The 19251-nt window shown below is 36.4% G+C and overlaps 2 protein-coding genes across 2 annotated transcripts; both read left to right on the top strand.

The window, feature by feature from the left end:
• Positions 1-7827: 7827 nt before the first annotated feature.
• LOC113278224 (protein LURP-one-related 15-like) lies at positions 7828-9006 on the top strand. The gene is made up of 3 exons (XM_026527124.1): positions 7828-8136; positions 8245-8472; positions 8571-9006. Exons 1-3 carry the CDS (start codon positions 7897-7899, stop codon positions 8730-8732), a joined length of 630 nt encoding a protein of 209 aa, XP_026382909.1. The 5' UTR covers positions 7828-7896; the 3' UTR covers positions 8733-9006.
• Positions 9007-16969: 7963 nt separating this feature from the next.
• LOC113278223 (protein LURP-one-related 15-like) lies at positions 16970-17929 on the top strand. Its single transcript, XM_026527122.1, has 3 exons — positions 16970-17059; positions 17168-17395; positions 17494-17929. The coding sequence occupies exons 1-3, from the start codon at positions 17057-17059 to the stop codon at positions 17653-17655; spliced, it is 393 nt and encodes a 130-aa protein (XP_026382907.1). The 5' UTR covers positions 16970-17056; the 3' UTR covers positions 17656-17929.
• Positions 17930-19251: the final 1322 nt, after the last annotated feature.

Here is a 19251-nt window from a genome sequence, read left to right as displayed (position 1 = left end):
CATTGATAGCTTAGGAAAATTCTTGTATGCTCCCGCTCCCTGTGGACTAACTCTTTCTTATCCCTATATTATAAAGCTTGACCTTGTATACTTGCAAGTTTTGTGTGTTTTCCAATTCCACACCAGTAACACCTATCTCAAGAAATACTACCCATGAAGCAACAAGATATGCAATGTACTCATGTACTCGACATCTGTTCCCGGAAGATATGAAACAAGATCTTTTGAAAAGCAAGCGAGCAGGCCAAAGGCGAAATCAAAAGCGACACAGCGAAGCTGCAAAGATTACTTGTAATACCTCAATAGGGGGTTGCGAGATACTATTAAAACCTCTAACTAGGGAGGCTGGGACTACAGTTATGGCATGTCAACTTAATTCGCACAAAACTGTGCGACCGGAGGACTGCACAGTGTGTCAGAGGCGACCCTTAATCCCTAACGCGCGTCATACCTGTTGATCCCAGAAAAGTTACTAATATTGGGGAGAAATGCTTATCCATCGGAGGCAACTGAGAACGAACAACTCAGCGAATAAGTTCTCCGATATGGGGTGTAAAATCATGTCAGTGGAGATAGAAGATGTCATGGAACTTGTGATACACTCGGTCCAAAGAAACCCCACCTAGGGTGTGATCTTGTGCCTAATAAGCCACATAGTCTAAAAGCATGAGGTTGTGACAACACTGGTCGTTGTATCACCGGATGGGTGGAGCCCAACTGATATGGTTAGGGGTGACCTCCTTGAATGGGCGATTCATGGGGAATATAAATGGACGGCACCCTCCATTAGGGAGTTGATTGTGTCAAAGACGGCAATTTATTGGGGCTTTCTACTCACGGGAGTACCTAGGCATGGTACATTGTCGCGGAATAACCTGAGGAGGTAAGAATACTAGCACCGATAAGGCGAGAACGATGGCCAATGACTCGCAAGATCACATGGAACTGAGATCTCGTTGCCCAACAGGTGGAAGACCCTACCCAAGGTGAACATAAGTCCTTTAAAGTTCTATGTGGGGAAGGCAGTAAGACCTTACCTAGGAGGCGATTAAGACCAATAAATATCACACGAAAACAAGCAATCTAAGGAGCGCGAGTGGACATTGAGGCACAAAAAGGATACACTGAGGCAGGAAAGAAGCACACTTCTCTCGAGCTAAGCTAAGTATACCCAACTCTCAGATTTAAATATTATAATAACCAAAGCATGACTTAAGAGCACGACCACAGTTCACGCACACAGGGTTCGCATTCTAAAAACTTATTTTATACATATGTCAATATAGAAAGTCGCAGAGTTTATATAATCTTCGCATTCGCATGCTCGCATGTCTATTCCTGATCATCTTAAAAGCATAGGCTGATGAACAAAAATTACATTCGCATACTAAATTTAAGAATCTTCCTCGGAGATAGAAAGTGAGGGCAGATAGGTGAGAGGTGTTGCACACCTCCTTGGAAGATACCTAAACCATATTTTCGCACAAGCATGAAAAACAGAACTTAAAAATTCAATCAAAATACTAATTTATTATTTAGATTATTCAGATACATTCTCGTTTATAAGGTTAGAATACAGAAAGCAACCACAACATATAAACAAAGACACATAAAAGCACGCGATTAAGATCTCCATCCGCGAAGTCACATCACCAGCCGCGCATCAAGCCTGCTGGAGCAACTGGGATTAGTATCACCGGAGTAATTAGGATCAGCACCACAAGGCGACTCCAAATTAAGACGCGAGCAACAAAATAAGTCCTCCCAATAGACCCGGCGGTTCAACCATTCCGAAGAGTGACCAGAGATGACACCAAGCTCAGGGCGAGAACCACAGTGAAGTAGATCCTTACAACGGGATCGGTGGATAGCCCTTTTCGAAGAGTGATCCTACTGACATGCTCGTTAAACAACTCTTTCCGAATAATGACCCGAGGATGAAATTGGGTAACTTACAGCTGAGAAGAAATACCGTCATGCTTAAAGAACAAAAACACATCTGCAAAAGCCCCCCAGTCATGATGAAAAAAAGATCTAGACCTGCAAAAGAAGAAAAGCACCAAAATGAGATAAAAAACTTCATAAGGAAAGAAAAAATTACAAAGCATGGAGGACTGAGGCAAAGATTTACCGTAAAAGTGATACAACAACAGGAGGAAGAAGCATTCCACAATTTACCATCAAAACACATGAAGTATTGAAAAGCACATAAAACCCTAAAGCTAAAGAGAAAGAGAAAATGAGAAAATGTTCCTCACAAATCCTAGTATCTATATAGGGAAAGCAATAAAGACGCACCGCCGGAAAAGAAGGAAGTTGACAACACATGTAATAAATATGCGGAAATCACGGAGATACATTGAATAAAGAAGATTTACCAAGAATTCTCGCATTATTCCACTTACAGAAGAATAACACGAGAATAGGCAAAATGTAGGGGCGAAATATCGCACAAAACTAACCCACAACCTCGCCCTCACTAAGACGATTATAAGCATAAGCGAGGGGAGAAATTAGGCGAAGGTATACAATGCGACAAAAGAAACAAACATGAAAACACCCACACGACGAGCACAACACAAAGAACACGAAGCTGCAACGCGAGAGATAGCGACATCTTCCCAAAGCCTTGCGAATAAGACTGAATGAACAGGAATCAGCTAACAGAGATTTGCACGTGAACCCAATTGTCTTCTACCATGATGACCGGGTATATAAGGATTCAAATAATGAAGAGAGAGGCAGGTTAAAAAGAATTCAGTCAAGAACAAGAGTAGTAAACCACCACTAGAGAAGAGAAAAACATTCGAGTTATCTTATCATCATCATCTTCTTTATATGTATAAATCTTTGTGATATCAATAAGAACATCATTTTTTCTCCATACAAAGCTTGTGTAAAGATCATATCTAGTACCAAGGGGTGTATAATATCATTAATGTTTGAGTTTATTTTCATGACTTAGACTTAGTGTTCTTATCGCTTATTTGGGTGCAGTTGTGGGATTTTCCGCAACTACAATATCCATGTTACTACAGGATTACTTTGTTTCTACACCTGTCTTTGTTGGTTCCTCTTCCTCTACAAACTTTTTGATGGTTTCCGAAATATTTAGCGGAGGAGAAGGATTCTCCAAGGATACCCATTTGACCTGGTAATCAAGAGGAAATGAAAATACATCACATAAATTCAGAAGACATAACAGCAGATGACAAAAAGATAAGTAATAAGTCAATACACGTTTTTTTCTTTACCGAGTCGTAATAGAATTCAAGAAAGGAAAGCAATAAGAAACTTCCCCCATAAGACACTGACATAATCTATTTAAACATATATATATATATATATATATATAATTTTGAAGAATTATTTAAATTGTTAAAGTCTGCGGACATCCAACTTAAAGCCGATGGCAATGAATGGCACGATCCTTTCATATTACATTTAAGTTAGCTAAGCGGATTGTAGCGATGTTAGATTATTGTCCTTTCACATGTCCCCTCACATGTAAGGCCAGTCACTCGACCTACCACGTGCTCCTACGTACGAGTAACCAGTCAATCAGTAACAGGTGATCGGTAAAAACAGGTGTACAAGTGAGTGACTAAATTTGGGGTAACATCTCGGCCAGTAATATTTAAGTTAGCTAAGAGGATTCTAGAGATATTCGACTATTGTCCTTTCAAACGCCCCCTCACGTGTAAGGCCACTTACTCGTCCTACAGCGTGGACCTACGTACGAGTAACCAGTCAATCGGTAACAAGTGATCGGTAAAAACAGGTGTACATGTGAGTGACTAAATTGGGGGTAACACCTCGGCCAGTAACTCGGCCTACACACATCATACGTAGGTCTGGGTCTGAGACTTAGCTTTGATACCATGTTAAAATCTACGGGCATCCAACTCAAAACCAATTGGCAATTAGTGGAGCGACCCTTCCATATAATATTTAAGTTAACCAAGCGGATTCTAGCGATGTGTGACTATTGTCCTTTCACATAAATATATATATGGCTGACTAGTTTTAGCTATTAGTTTTATCGATCTAATCAAATTTAATATCATCAACCAACATCAATCAAGCAAACAATTCTATCGTTGTAATCTCACCTCAAAACTGCATGCCGAATCAAGTAGAGCTTTATACAGTAGAAACTCCATTAATTAATACTCGATTATTTAATAAACTCTCTTAAATAATACTTTTAGACGGTCCCGAGTTGGGGACAACGTGCCAAATTAATAATTCGTTAAAATTATAAATTAATACATTTTCGATTATCTATGTAGACCCCATATGAAATATAAATTAATAATTCGCTATATATATTTATGAAGAGTTTTTGAAAAATGAATCAATTCCCTTTAGTTTTTTGTTAAAAGCAACACCAAATTGAATTTCATCTCTAACTTTTCTTATTATCGTAAGAATTCCTAGTGTTATTTATTATAGCCCAACGAGAAATTATTTAATGTGATTGCCTCTTTAACAACCTCGTCTTGTAAAGGGATCTATTTTAGAGCTTTCATCATCTTCTTTCCCTTCTTTTTCGGTTCCCATAACGCTCTCAATTATTTTTTCATCAGTCAACAATTGTGTAACTTCATTTTCTCCCAGATATTACATCTTGATATTCACTAAATTGTGATAACCCAATTTTTCGATCAAATTTTACAAGTCTTGAGTGATGTCACTGTCTAACTGTTCATCTGAACTGTCTAAACTTATGTTATATGTTGATTGAAGTTAAATTTATCTACTCCCTCCGTCCCCTTTATATAGGAGGAGAGTGCATTTCTCTTAGAAAAAGATTTTTTTTTGATTTTACAAATATTCAATCACTTTCTTGTTTTACCCTTTGTCCAATTTCCAATGCTAGAGATATAAACTTGATTGTGATAATACCCATGCTATTTAATTAAGGATATATGTGGAAAAAACCTTCTTGAATTTAGATCTCCACCTATCTAATGGGACAAAAAATTTTTAAAACGACGCCTATATAATAGAGACGGAGGGAGTATAAGTTAATATATAAATTAATAACCATTAATTTATCGGTTAATTAATATCTCGCTTAATTAATAAATTCTCATGGCCCCAACAACATTCATTTATAAAGTTTCTACTTGCTAAGAAAGTCGAAAATATACACAAAATTGGTTAAAAAGACCAAAATCAACCATTCCTGGGTGAAATGGACAGTTAGATTTTGATATTGTTTAAATGGACAAAAATGTAAAAATAGGCAGGATGTAACCAGTTTAATCGTGCACATTTTCAAATATTTTTGCTTATTTTTAATTTACACAGGATGTATCCAGTTTCATCCTTGCTATTTTTTAAATTTAAGCTAGGATGAACCGTGAAAAATATTTGGACCGTCCATTTGGCCATTTCACCCAAACTATTTTTTACTCGTCCATTTGAACCGTGATTTAAAAATATTTGGACAAATGACCCATTTTCCGGAAAATATAACAGAAGGTAAGTACTTAGGACTTTTTGATATCAACCGAAGCAACATCTTCAAAGTTAAATCTAATGTTCATTTAAGCAGTCGTCTTATCCTTGTCCATGCTGTCGGAGTTCCTGGCGTATCTCTAAAACCAGTGGTCAGCAATCAATTCCACATATATGTTGGTGTAGATGCATAAACGGAAAATGGGTCATTTGTCCAAATATTTTTAAAACACGGTTCAAATGGACGAGTAAAAATTAGTTTGGGTGAAATGGACACAAAAAAAATAGCAAGGATGATACTGGATTCATCCTGACTTAAACTTAAAAAATAACAAATATGAAACTGGATGCATCCTGTGTAAATTAAAAATAAGAAAAATATTTGAAAATGGGCAGGATGAAACTGTTTACATCCTGGCTATTTTTAAATTTTTGTCCATTTAAACAGTATCAGAATCTAACGATCCTTTTCACCCAGAAATTGTTGATTTTGGTCTTTTTAACCAATTTTGTGATGCATAAAAGCTAGGCTGTTCGAGATAAAGTTCGCGGGAAGGACACTCTCTCGGTCATTGTTTACCCGTATATTGATTGGCTGCGGTTCTTAATGAGATTTATGTACCTCGTACCTCAAGAATGCATATGGGTCTTGGCGATGGGGGTGATGGTGGTGGAGGAGGGGGTGATTGTGGAGGCGGGGGTGATTCTGGAGGTGGATGTGGAGGAAGTGGCGCATGTGATGGAGGTGGATGCGGGGGTGGGGGTGGCGTCGGAGGTGGATGCTAACTCTATTTGATACTATGTTGGACAATAAATTAAATTCCTAACATTTGATATAAACTTTATGCATTTATTTTTGACAAGAATATATTTTCTTTATTGTACGATGGTAATGTATTTTTTTCATTTTTTTTCACAACAAGAAACTTAACCTATTGCAGCACCCATGGTTATGGCATAAACCCCTACAAGTACCACGATAACTGATGTAGCGAGAAGTCTATTGCTGCACCCATTCTTTATTGCTGCAACAAGAGATGATATTTTTTTGCCACACTCTTTTCATATTGTTGCTAAATAATTGTGTGGCAAAATTTCATTTTGCAGCAGTAAATTATAGTTTTTAGCTGCAGCTAAAAAGTATTGTAACTAGAAATTTACTTTTACAGCACCTATGTTGAAGGTGTGACAATATATAGCGTAGCAATAGGTAGGTTTTTTTGTAGTGTTTTTTCATCATAAAGCACTTCAAATTGTACATGAACACAAAACACTTCAAATTGTACATGAACACAAAACACTTCAAATTGCATGTAAATATAAAGTTTGTTCCATTCGGAATGTGATACTTATTAATACACAAAATTGGTTAAAAAGACCAAAATCAACAATTCTTGGGTGAAAAGGACATTTAGATTTTGATACTGTTTAAATGGACAGAAATGTAAAAATAGTCAGGATGTAAACAGTTTTATCCTACCCATTTTCAAATACTTTTTCTTATTTTTAATTTACATCAGGATGCATCCAGTTTCATCCTTGCTATTTTTTAAGTTTAAGTCAGGATGAATCCAGTTTCATCCTTACTATTTTTTTGGTGTCCATTTCACCCAAACAAATTTTTACTCGCTTATTTGAACCATGTTTTAAATATATTTGGACAAATGACCCATTTTCCGTTATTAATAAAAATCAATCTGAAATTTTACCGAATCAATTGTCTGATAGAAAGAAGTTTTAAGCTACCCAATAATATCTGGTGGGATTTCTCAGCTACGACGTTAATTCTTCAAAGAGGTTTTCAGCTAAGCCAATAAAATCTGGTGGGATTTGTCAGCTATGACATTAACTCATTTTAACTCATGGGATAAAAATATTTCCAATGGCCAGTGCAAAGAGGTTTGAAATAAAATGATATTCGGTGTTGTTTGGAATTTTCGGAAAGAGAAGAACAATAGAGTTTTCGATGCTCGTCATAAAGGAGTTGATGAGCTAATAATTTTTATTAAGCAGATTATTATTGTTTGGTTTGCGTAAACGGCACTTTTAAGCATATCCACTCTAACTTTGTTTTGCACATTTGGAAGAATGTTCTTGATCATATGTCATTTGTTCTATCAAAAGTCCAAAGGGTGGTCCGTTTTTTCACGTATCGGATATATTCTCGTGGAATGAAATACACTAGGAACAAACCAAACAAAAACCGTCAACGGAAAAAGTCACTCCAGATTCAACAAACTGATGACAACAGATAAGTCAACAAGAAAAATTAAGACGCGTTTCCTTCTTTACCAAGTAGTACACTTTGAACGAAAGTCTATCAATATGATACTGGTCCATATTCAACAAACACAGATCATGTTTATATATGGATTGCAAGCTTAAGAATTGTATCTTTCAAGTCACATTGAATATTTTCCACCACCATCAATGGCAGCAAGCAATCAAGCAAAGAATTCTACCGTTGTAATCTCACCTCAATACTGCACACCATACCAAATAGATCTCTATATTGCTAAGAGAGTTAAGAAAATAACAGAAGGTAGACATTTAGGAGTCTTTGATATTAATGGCAATAACATCTTCAAAGTTATAACTAGTGGTCATTTTAGTAGTCGCCTTATCCTTGTTGATGCTGCCGGAGTTCCAGTTGTATCTCTAAAACCAATGGTCAGCAGTCGATTTCATATTTTAGTTTCCTTTATCCCAATTCTTTGGTTTTTACAGTTTTTCATGTTTTTCTTAATATTGATATGGTTTTCTTTTATTGTGTTTTAGAAATGGTCTCCACATCAGAGATGGAAAGTATACAATGGAGATAGCTCAGACTCGAAAGATTTGTTGTTTACCGTAAAGAAATCTCACTATCTACAATTCAAGATTGAATTGGATGTGTTTGTATCATCTAACAAAGACGAAGATATATGTGACTTTAAGGTTAAACAAAACCTTAGTGAGAAATCTTGTGTTATTTATCAAGGGAATTCAGATAACATCATTGCTGAGGTATCATATATAATTCGCTCATTCTATAAATACATCTTAGCTAAACCATATACCTTTAGTCTCTCGTAATAATGATTTGCTGGCTTATGTTGTTATAGATGCACAAAAACAAGGATGTCCGAGATAAAGTTCACGGGAAGGACGCATTCTTAGTCACTGTCAACCAGAATGTTGATTGTGCATTTGTTATCGCTATAAGTGCGGTTCTTAATGAGGTTAATAAGCCCAGTAGCATGAGCAGGGGCGCGGCCGGTGGCTGATGTGGATATTGGGAAGATATCGGAGGATGTTAGCTCAATTAAGGATATTTATTTATTTTTTGTCAATCATTTGGAATTTTGGTTTTCATGAATTCTAAATCCAGTCTTCCACATCAATGCACTGTTGTATTATAGCCACATTCACCTTTTATTTTCAGAAGTTGTATATTGTAAATACTCTTGTAAATTGATCCCAAATTGAGAAAATAATTATGCACAATGCTGTGAGCAGGATGTATTATTTTTCTTAATGCCTAAAAGTTATTTGTGTGTACTATCTATATATTTCAGATCGTTTGTACACTAAACCGTCTAGTTGTTCCGACCAGAGATTGTTCCGTTTTAAATACTGATCAAAAAAATGTTAAGTTTTAAAAAGTAACTTTGCATGGGAAGCGTAAATAATAGAAAAGCATGAAAGCCCATAGTGCAAGAGAAACAACATTACATACATTACACTGGTTCTCATCATAAAACTCTTGTTTTATCAAAATTCTTTATTCCATTCACCGATAAATTGGGGAGCCTAAAAATATTAGCCTTACCTCGAGATTTTTCATGCAAAATCCAGACGGGTAAACTAGGACGTACTTCACGAGTTACTTATCGTTAACCTATCGGTCTCGTTCTATTCCAAATTTTAAGCTTGGGTTCGCGTTAGGTTTCGTTTTCCTAAGGCGGGCAAGAAGGGAACGATGATGAAATCCGAACCCTTATCTTGTTTAGGCCAGGCCTTGCCCTTTACTAGGAAAATAAAGACAGTCTGGTTCGTCCTCAAACAATTATCACCTTAAGGCAGACAGTAACCCGCTTGCAGGAGATTCGCGGGTGTTTCGATTGGACTTACCTCCCGTACCAGACGGGGGATGAACCGTTGTTGTCGACTCGGGCCATGACTCCTATTCCGTGTGCGAACCCGAGGGGCCGAGACGATATAGTAATCGTCGTCCTTCCCTGCACACAGTTTATATAATATTTTTTTTATTTTTTTTAATAATACCCTTCCATAGGGTTAAAAAAATAAATAATGTCCAATTGTTTAAAGTCCAAAGTACAAAATAAATAATAAAAAAAAAAATTAAAGTTTTCCTCACACACTCTAAAAAAATTAAAAATTAGATATTAAATCCTAAAATTGTCCTTTTTTTCTTCTCTTTTCGCTTTTCGCTTTAAGATTTTTCCTCTCCAAGTCCTTAGTTTTCACTTTGAACCTGCAAAATAAATACAAAAAGAAACGTAAAAAGGAACAAACAATTCTAAAAAAAAAATAATAAACCTAAAAAAAAATAAATCAATCTATATACCAGTCCGCGTCGGCGGCGCCATTTTGTTATAATTTTGAAAGTGGTAGTAAAAGTTCGTTGCTCGGACTTGTAAAGATTTAAAAATAAAAACATATACACAATATTTGTCACAATGGGCGAGAGGTACTGGGACTAGGATTCCGCCAATTTCATTTCTTAAGGTTCAAATAATAATTCTTTTATCAATAATAGCTCAAAAAATATATTAAATATATCGACTCTAATTTATTGCCAAGATTGATTCTCAAAACATTGATTGTAAGTCCTAAGCATGATGTATCAAAACACCTAAGCCAAGCATACATCATCAAATTAAATAACAACCAATTAATTCAAATCATATTTCAATTTTAAATTAATGCAAAAGTCATAAAAAAGAATTAAATGAAATTACCCCAAGTATGAAGTTTGGCCTCCTCCGTCGTCCCAGTGTTGGGTTTTAGCTCATCATAGTAAAAATGCTCTCAAAACAATTATTTATTGCTTAAAAAGTGGTTTACAAATGATGAAAAAGTGTAAAACAATTGAACAGAAAAATCGCAACAGAAATAACTGTTGCAAAGGCGCCGTTCAGCTGTTACAAGAAGAACGATAAATTGTAACTGCTGTTGTACGACGAACTACGACCCTCGGGGGTGCGTCTTAGACACTGTTGAAGAACGACGGTCTTTGGCTGTCTGTTCTTCGTGTTCTTCATCTTCATCAATGGCAGCAGCAGCAGCAGAGAGAAATCATGGTTCTCGATTCTGCAGCGTTCCTTCTCTCCTCCCAACTCTCGACAGCCATTCTATGACATCCCAGAAGCATTTATATAGTCACAGCACCTCCAAATCTCCGCCATCAATTCGAATAATCTTCCACTAATGAGTTTTATTCTCGGAAAATATTTTCTACCAGAGTTACGTAATTATTTCCTTCTTTACCTTGTTCACGCGTCTGCGTGGTGTTGACATTCTACCATCATGTTTATTACGCGTCTCTGATGAAGTAACGCACCCTGTATACACACGAAATCATTCCAAAGATAGCTAAAAATCCCGAGAATATCTTCCATGTGACGTGCTTGCCTTGTTTTTCTTCTCTCGGATTAACTATCCAATTTGGATTGAAACCAACACCCGTATGACGACTGTTAAGCCCAAATAAACCTTTCCGAAGAATTACAGCGATTTAATCTCGCTAAAACACTTCCAAATCACGAACCAAAAATCTGCCAGAGAATAACTTTCTTTTCCCGCCAAAAATTGATTTTGAATTTTGTGAAGATGACCTCCCCCTATCCTGTATAGGTGTCCGAATAGCAGATGCCTTGGGTGACCTGGGGGTGCCCCTTAGTAATTAGGTTACCCCTTATCCTGAAGCGAGAGTCCGAATAACACTTGTCCTCCGGGTACCAAAATCAACTTTTCGAGCCGAATTTTCCAAAAATATTTATTTCCAAAAAAATACCTACAAATACATAAAATAACAAAATTAGTACAAAATCGAGTGCCAAATATATATAGTATTGAGATCAAATTAGACACAAAAATGTGTCTATCAAATACCCCCAAACTTATTATTTGCTAGTCCTCGAGCAATATTCTTGAAAAGTGACCGAGTTAATCTCGGGTGGGTTTATCAGAGGTGTACCCACAAAAACCAATACTCCAGACCCTAGCTATCTACGCAGAACCTTGGAAAACACTAAAGAACCTCCTTGGTTGGCATACAATTATTGACTCTAAGAGGAAGAACCCTGATGCGAAATTCCAATTGTTGTACACGAGTTTGCACTCAAGCATACTAAAATTCATATAAGTGACAGAGCTCTACTAAGATAGTTTCACAATGGACATCATACTCGGAGTCATACTAATCATATGAAAAGATTAAGAAGATGGAAAAAGTAAAATGTAGATGGTTGAAAAGTGAATGGTGTTTCCCATATCTGTCTGAAGGCCTCTGCCAAGATGAACCTAACCTAAATGACTGAGATACCGGTCTGACTAATATTAACACACTGGCATATACAAGGGAACCAGTGGTCAATAACTTAAATCTAGATCGACAAACTGGCAAATACAAAGGAACCAGCAGTTGACTACACATAACAATAACCATTTTTTTTTTTTAACTTAACGGCATGAATAGATCTTTTTGATCCAAGCGCATTCTTCTTGTCAGCAGATTACACGATAGTTCCCACGGGTCCTGCATTCCACGCTTGCTTAGGCGACGGAAACAGGGAGAACACACGCATATTGCTATCCAAGTGTTAATACTTATTCCGATTGGTCTAACTGGTCCTGTCTTTTTTTTTTTTTTTGATAACTCAGTCACTCTATTTCACCCTAGCAAAGGTAACAACTTGAATCGTGTGCCCCACCAAATCACTTGAAATAAAAGAAAACTAAAAATAGAAAGTGGAAAGGACTCGACGAGATATGGCGAAACTATCATGTTATTTCTAACACCTGAGATCTGTGCTTTTATGAATAGACTCTATAGATGTTTTCATCTAGTCAGATTGGTTCCTCAACTCCTAAAACAAAAATGTTTCCATCCACTTAGATTGGTTAGTGCTATCCTTAATAGGCGTAAATTTCTAGGCTCTGGAGTTTATTTATTGTAACTTAAAACTAACAAAAAGTTTCTTCCCCACCCCCAAACTTAAATCTAACATTGTCCTCAATGTTCTAAAGATAAAATTAAAAGCATGAACAAGGAGAAACTGTTACCATTTGAAGAAAAATAGTTAAGGAAAGATATTACCATGTTGCATGAGATTGGGTTACCTCCCAAGAAGTGCTAAGTTTAAAGTCTTCATCCAGACTTAGAAAAGGATTGGTCAACTCGAACCATAAAGTAACAGTCGAAATAACTGTGGGTCTTCAAAACCAAAAAGAGCTGACCATAGGAAACTGCAGTGAACCAAGAAAATGGACAAGAAAAGCATGCCCTTACCTAGTTTCCTGAAAACTATCACTAATTGCGGTTCAGGTTCAGGTTCTATGAAAGGGTCTAAATAGAATATTTTCTTTGGATGCGTTTCTTCATAGGTTGGATCCAAATTATTAGGTCCTAGAGTCTGGAAAAACTCAAATAAGAACTTGGAATCACAAAGTAATAACCTAAATAATTGCGGATCCTCTAAGTCAATCAGATATGACTTAAAAAATTGACCACAATGAGAATAGTGGTCATTCTTAAGCAAATGTGTCGATTCTAATTCCCTAAGGAATTTAGGTTTAGTCTCACAACTTAATATTCGACACATTTAGAATATAAACGTTCCCACAGTTGGAAGAAAACTATTTGGTGGGAAAACAAAGTCAATCTGGGGATCATAGCCTGGGCAAACCACATCATGGGTTTCTAACGACTGAGCTTCTTCCTGGATATCATTAGGTTCGGGAAAACGAGTATGAAGGTAATCTTGTAAAATTGTCGAGGCAGAGATATCAAGTCCTAAGTGAAGGGACTTTCTGAGAGTTAAAGGTAAGGCACTATGAAGGTGATAATCACCCCCAAACTTAGAGTTTTTAGTGTCTCTAGATAGACTAGTCACAACTTCCCTAATTTTTAGGTCATCAGATTCTTGAAAATGGGAAATTGATTCTTCTAAGTTGTAATCTTGCGATGCATCCTCACTCATCTCTACGAGTTCATCTAAGACTATAGTTTCTAAATCGTATGACTCTAAAACAGTATTCTCAGGATAAACCGGTTCCTCTAAACCATCATCACAATCATATAAATCAGAGAAAGGCTCATAAAACTAAGGTTTTAATCATAGTTACCTCCCCCGATTCACTGATAGGCACATCAAATAAAGGATTATCCAACATACTGCAGGCTAAAGGATCATGAACTACATCGTCTAAAACGGTGGTATCTCTAGTCAAATCCTCGTCCTTTTGAATAGGTGAATAATTTTTAAAATTATTAGGATCTGAACCGGAAATAATATAATCATTATAAGGCTCAACTGGGGTAACAAATTCCTGATCACTATTCCCACACATTTCCGATTCTTCATCAGCACTATCTTCATCATCATAATATAATTTTTGACATTTAATAATTCTCAATCTTTGTTTCCAACTACATGGTCTATGTTTATAATATTTCTCATAGATCGTTAGAGGTGATTCCTCAATAAAATTTGGAGTATCCATATATCGCTGCCCACGCATATATTCACCAAGAGTCATTTCCGAAGACGTCTCTTGATAACGAGAATTTCTAGACATATATTCTCGCGACGTCATCTCAGGTGGCGTCTCCTCAAAAGGATTCATCACCGAAGAAATATAAACTACATAGGGATTCTATACAATCACAAACAAGGCCGACTCGACTCCACCAAAGCAAACCTAAAGATTTCTAGCAAACAAAAAGCATGATGGCTCCACTTAGATTGTTTCTAGACCAACTTCTATCTTTCGAAAGGGAATTCGTTGCAATTTGAGCAAACCCCTCTGGAATCAATCCGAGTCAAAGTAAGTTGAATTGAGGCGAGGGAAGCTCAGTGGAGCTTTGATACCCAAGGCTTACCGCTATCACAAGGCTGCGCAGTCACGCATTAAACTCACAGAAACCATCATGAACTTTGGAGTGCGCGTAAAGAGCAACCAATATTTTTCGAACGAGTTTCCTATTAAGCTCGTTACACTATCGGTCTCGTTCTATTCCAAATTTTAAGCTTGGGTTCGCGTTAGGTTTCGTTTTCCTAAGGCGGGCAAGAAGGGAACGGTGATGAAATCCGAACCCTTATCTTGTTTAGGCCAGGCCTTGCCCTTTACTAGGAAAATAAAGACAGTCCGGTTCGTCCTCAAACAATTATCACCTTAAGGAATACAGTAACCCGCTTGCAGGAGATTCGCGGGTGTTTCGATTGGACTTACCTCCCGTACCAGACGGGGGATGAACCGTTGTTGTCGACTCGAGCCACGACTCCTATGCCGTGTGCGAGGGGCCGAGACGATATAGTAACCGTCATCCTTCCATGCACACAGTTTATATAATATTTTTTTTTTTTTTTTAATAATACCCTTCCGTAGGGTTAAAAAAATAAATAATGTCCAATTGTTTAAAGTCCAAAGTACAAAATAAATAATAATAAAAAAAAAAATTACAGTTTTCCTCACACACTCTAAAAAAATTACAAATTAAATATTAAATCCTAAAATTGTCCTTTTTTTCTTCTCTTTTCGCTTTTCGCTTTAAGATTTTTCCTCTCCAAGTCCTTAGTTTTCACTTTGAACCTGCAAAATAAAGACAAAAAGAAACGTAAAAAGGAACAAACAATTCTAAAAAAAAAATAATAAACCTAAAAAAAAATAAATCAATCTATATACCAGTCCGCGTCGGCGGCTCCATTTTGTTATAATTTTGAAAGTGGTAGTAAAAGTTCGTTGCTCGGACTTGTAAAGATTTAAAAATAAAAATATATACACAATATTTGTCACAATGGGCGAGAGGTACTGGGACTAGGATTCCGCCAATTTCATTTCTTAAGGTTCAAATAATAATTCTTTTATCAATAATAGCTCAAAAAATATATTAAATATATCGACTCTAATTTATTGCCAAGATTGATTCTCAAAACATTGATTGTAAGTCCTAAGAATGATGTATCAAAACACCTAAGCCAAGCATACATCATCAAATTAAATAACAACCAATTAATTCAAATCATATTTCAATTTTAAATTAATGCAAAAGTCATAAAAAAGAATTAAATGAAATTACCCCAAGTATGAAGTTTGGCCTCCTCCGTCGTCCCAGTGTTGGGTTTTAGCTCATCATAGTAAAAATGCTCTCAAAATAATTATTTATTGCTCAAAAAGTGGTTTACAAATGATGAAAAGGTGTAAAACAATTGAACAGAAAAATCGCAACAGAAATAACTATTCCAAAGGCGTTGTTCAGCTGTTACAAGAAGAACGATCAATTGTAACTGCTGTTGTACGACGAACTACGACCCTCGGGCGTGCGTCTTAGACACTGTTGAAGAACGACGGTCTTTGGATGTCTGTTCTTCGTGTTCTTCATCTTCATCAATGGAAGCAGCAGCAGCAGAGAGAAATCATGGTTCTCGATTCTACAGCGTTCCTTCTCTCCTCCCAACACTCGACAGCCGTTCTATGACATCCCAGAAGCATTTATATAGTCACGGCACCTCCAAATCTCCGCCATCAATTCGAATAATCTTCCACTAATGAGTTTTATTCTCGGAAAATATTTTCTACCAGAGTTACGTAATTATTTCCTTATTTACCTTGTTTACGCGTCTCTGATGAAGTACCGCACGCTGTATACACACGAAATCATTCCAAAGATAGGTAAAAATCCCGAGAATATCTTCCATGTGACGTGCTTTCCCTGTTTTTCTTCTCTCGGATTAACTATCCAATTTGGATTGAAACCAACACCCGTATGACGACTTTTAAGCCCAAATAAACCTTTCCGAAAAATTACAGCGATTGAATCTCGCTAAAACACTTCCAAATCACGAACCAAAAATCTGCCAGAGAATAACTTTCTTTTCCCGCCAAAAATTGATTTTGAATTTTGAGAAGATGACCTCCCCCTATCCTGTATAGGTGTCCGAATAGCAGATGCCTTGGGTGACCTGGGGGTGCCCCTTAGTAATTAGGTTACCCCTTATCCTGAAGCGAGAGTCCGAATAACACTTGTCCTCCGGGTACCAAAATCAACATTTCGAGCCGAATTTTCCAAAAATATTTATTTCCAAAAAAAATACCTACAAATACATAAAATAACAAAATTAGTACAAAATCGAGTGCCAACAATATATAGTATTGAGATCAAATTAGACACAAAAATGTGTCTATCACATACCAAATAGATCTCTATATTGCTAAGAGAGTTAAGAAAATAACAGAAGGTAGACATTTAGGAGTCTTTGATATTAATGGAAATAACATCTTCAAAGTTATAACTAGTGGTCATTTTAGTAGTCGCCTTATCCTTGTTGATGCTGCCGGAGTTCCAGTTGTATCTCTAAAACCAATGGTCAGCAGTCGATTTCATATTTTAGTTTCCTTTATCCCAATTCTTTGGTTTTTACAGTTTTTCATGTTTTTCTTAATATTGATATGGTTTTCTTTTATTGTGTTTTAGAAATGGTCTCCACATCAGAGATGGAAAGTATACAATGGAGATAGCTCAGACTCGAAAGATTTGTTGTTTACCGTAAAGAAATCTCACTATCTACAATTCAAGATTGAATTGGATGTGTTTTTATCATCTAACAAAGACGAAGATATATGTGACTTTAAGGTTAAACAAAACCTTAGTGAGAAATCTTGTGTTATTTATCAAGGGAATTCAGATAACATCATTGCTGAGGTATCATATATAATTCGCTCATTCTATAAATACATCTTAGCTAAACCATATACCTTTAGTCTCTCGTAATAATGATTTGCTGGCTTATGTTGTTATAGATGCACAAAAACAAGGATGTCCGAGATAAAGTTCACGGGAAGGACGCATTCTTAGTCACTGTCAACCAGAATGTTGATTGTGCATTTGTTATCGCTATAAGTGCGGTTCTTAATGAGGTTAATAAGCCCAGTAGCATGAGCAGGGGCGCGGCCGGTGGCTGATGTGGATATTGGGAAGATATCGGAGGATGTTAGCTCAATTAAGGATATTTATTTATTTTTTGTCAATCATTTGGAATTTTGGTTTTCATGAATTCTAAATCCAGTCTTCCACATCAATGCACTGTTGTATTATAGCCACATTCACCTTTTATTTTCAGAAGTTGTATATTGTAAATACTCTTGTAAATTGATCCCAAATTGAGAAAATAATTATGCACAATGCTGTGAGCAGGATGTATTATTTTTCTTAATGCCTAAAAGTTATTTGTGTGTACTATCTATATATTTCAGATCGTTTGTACACTAAACCGTCTAGTTGTTCCGACCAGAGATTGTTCCGTTTTAAATACTGATCAAAAAAATGTTAAGTTTTAAAAAGTAACTTTGCATGGGAAGCGTAAATAATAGAAAAGCATGAAAGCCCATAGTGCAAGAGAAACAACATTACATACATTACACTGGTTCTCATCATAAAACTCTTGTTTTATCAAAATTCTTTATTCCATTCACCGATAAATTGGGGAGCCTAAAAATATTAGCCTTACCTCGAGATTTTTCATGCAAAATCCAGACGGGTAAACTAGGACGTACTTCACGAGTTACTTATCATGATAATAGAGTGCCAAATTTCGCGAATTCTCACATGAATTTTCTTAGAAGTCCAGCAACATTTCTCTTATCAGCCATGCTTAATATAGTCTTTCTTTTATCAAAAAATACTCAACAAACCGCGTGTTTAAACAACCCAAAAATGGTTCCAAGAGGATAACTCAGTGGTATTCCATCAACTCCAGTAAGGAGGAAGTCAGCGGTTCGATCTCCACCGTGGTAGAAATTTGTATTTAATTAGTTGTATAGAGGGAATTGGCGGGGTTGGGTCGAGCAGTGGGGCTAGTCCAACTGGCTGGATTTGGGTAGGGGCCCAGGTCCAGCTTTAGCCTTTCAAAGAAAAAAAAAAACAAAAACAACCCTCTTCTTGTGAATAGAGAAAATAGAGAAGAACAGACACAAAGTAAAGAGAAGAAGAGGGGAGAAATTCTATTAATGTGTACAATTGACAAACATTATAGCCACTATTTATAGGGCTAGACACAAGGGCATCCCAGTAATAAACGAGATTTATCCTAGATATTCTTAACATAATTACACGTTTATAACACTCCCCCTGATGACATTGTGTCAAAGCTAATTGCCTCGTCAAAACCTTGACAGGAAATTCTAAAAGGACAAAACCTGATCGAAGGGAAAATAGTACAATTGAGAAAAATTATAAAAGATTTGGACGTGCATATATTGCCTCGTTAAAACCTTGACAAGGAAAACCCAGTGGGAAAAACCTTGGTGAAGGAAAAAGAGTACAACGTCATAGTCCAATAAAATACCTTCTAATTTGATACCCCCTGATAAGTACTTCAGTTAAATCTTGGCTTGCAAATCTTTGAGTCGAGATTTCCCAATTTCCTTAAACGAATTTCTTGAATGTTGGAGACAACAATGCTTTCGTGAAGAAAATTGCTAATTGATGAAGTCCTCTTTTATGTTAGTCTTCTAAAAGTAGAGTTCTCGAGTCTTCATGGTTATGCAAATACATTGAGG

The sequence above is a fragment of the Papaver somniferum genome, chromosome 5 (assembly GCF_003573695.1).
Source record: "Papaver somniferum cultivar HN1 chromosome 5, ASM357369v1, whole genome shotgun sequence".
In the NCBI taxonomy this organism is placed as follows: Eukaryota; Viridiplantae; Streptophyta; class Magnoliopsida; order Ranunculales; family Papaveraceae; genus Papaver; species Papaver somniferum.
This window is presented reverse-complemented; position numbering and strand designations above follow the sequence as displayed.

What these genes read in the sequence shown, in the direction of transcription:
- LOC113278224 (XM_026527124.1), top strand. Translation starts at nt 7,897, where the DNA reads ATGGCAGCAAGCAATCAAGCAAAGAATTCTACCGTTGTAATCTCACCT. An exon ending in TTGTATCTCTAAAACCAATG is followed by an intron (nt 8,137 to 8,244) that starts GTCAGCAGTCGA and finishes ATTGTGTTTTAG; the next exon opens with AAATGGTCTCCACATCAGAG. An exon ending in CAGATAACATCATTGCTGAG is followed by an intron (nt 8,473 to 8,570) that starts GTATCATATATA and finishes ATGTTGTTATAG; the next exon opens with ATGCACAAAAACAAGGATGT.
- LOC113278223 (XM_026527122.1), top strand. An exon ending in CAGATAACATCATTGCTGAG is followed by an intron (nt 17,396 to 17,493) that starts GTATCATATATA and finishes ATGTTGTTATAG; the next exon opens with ATGCACAAAAACAAGGATGT.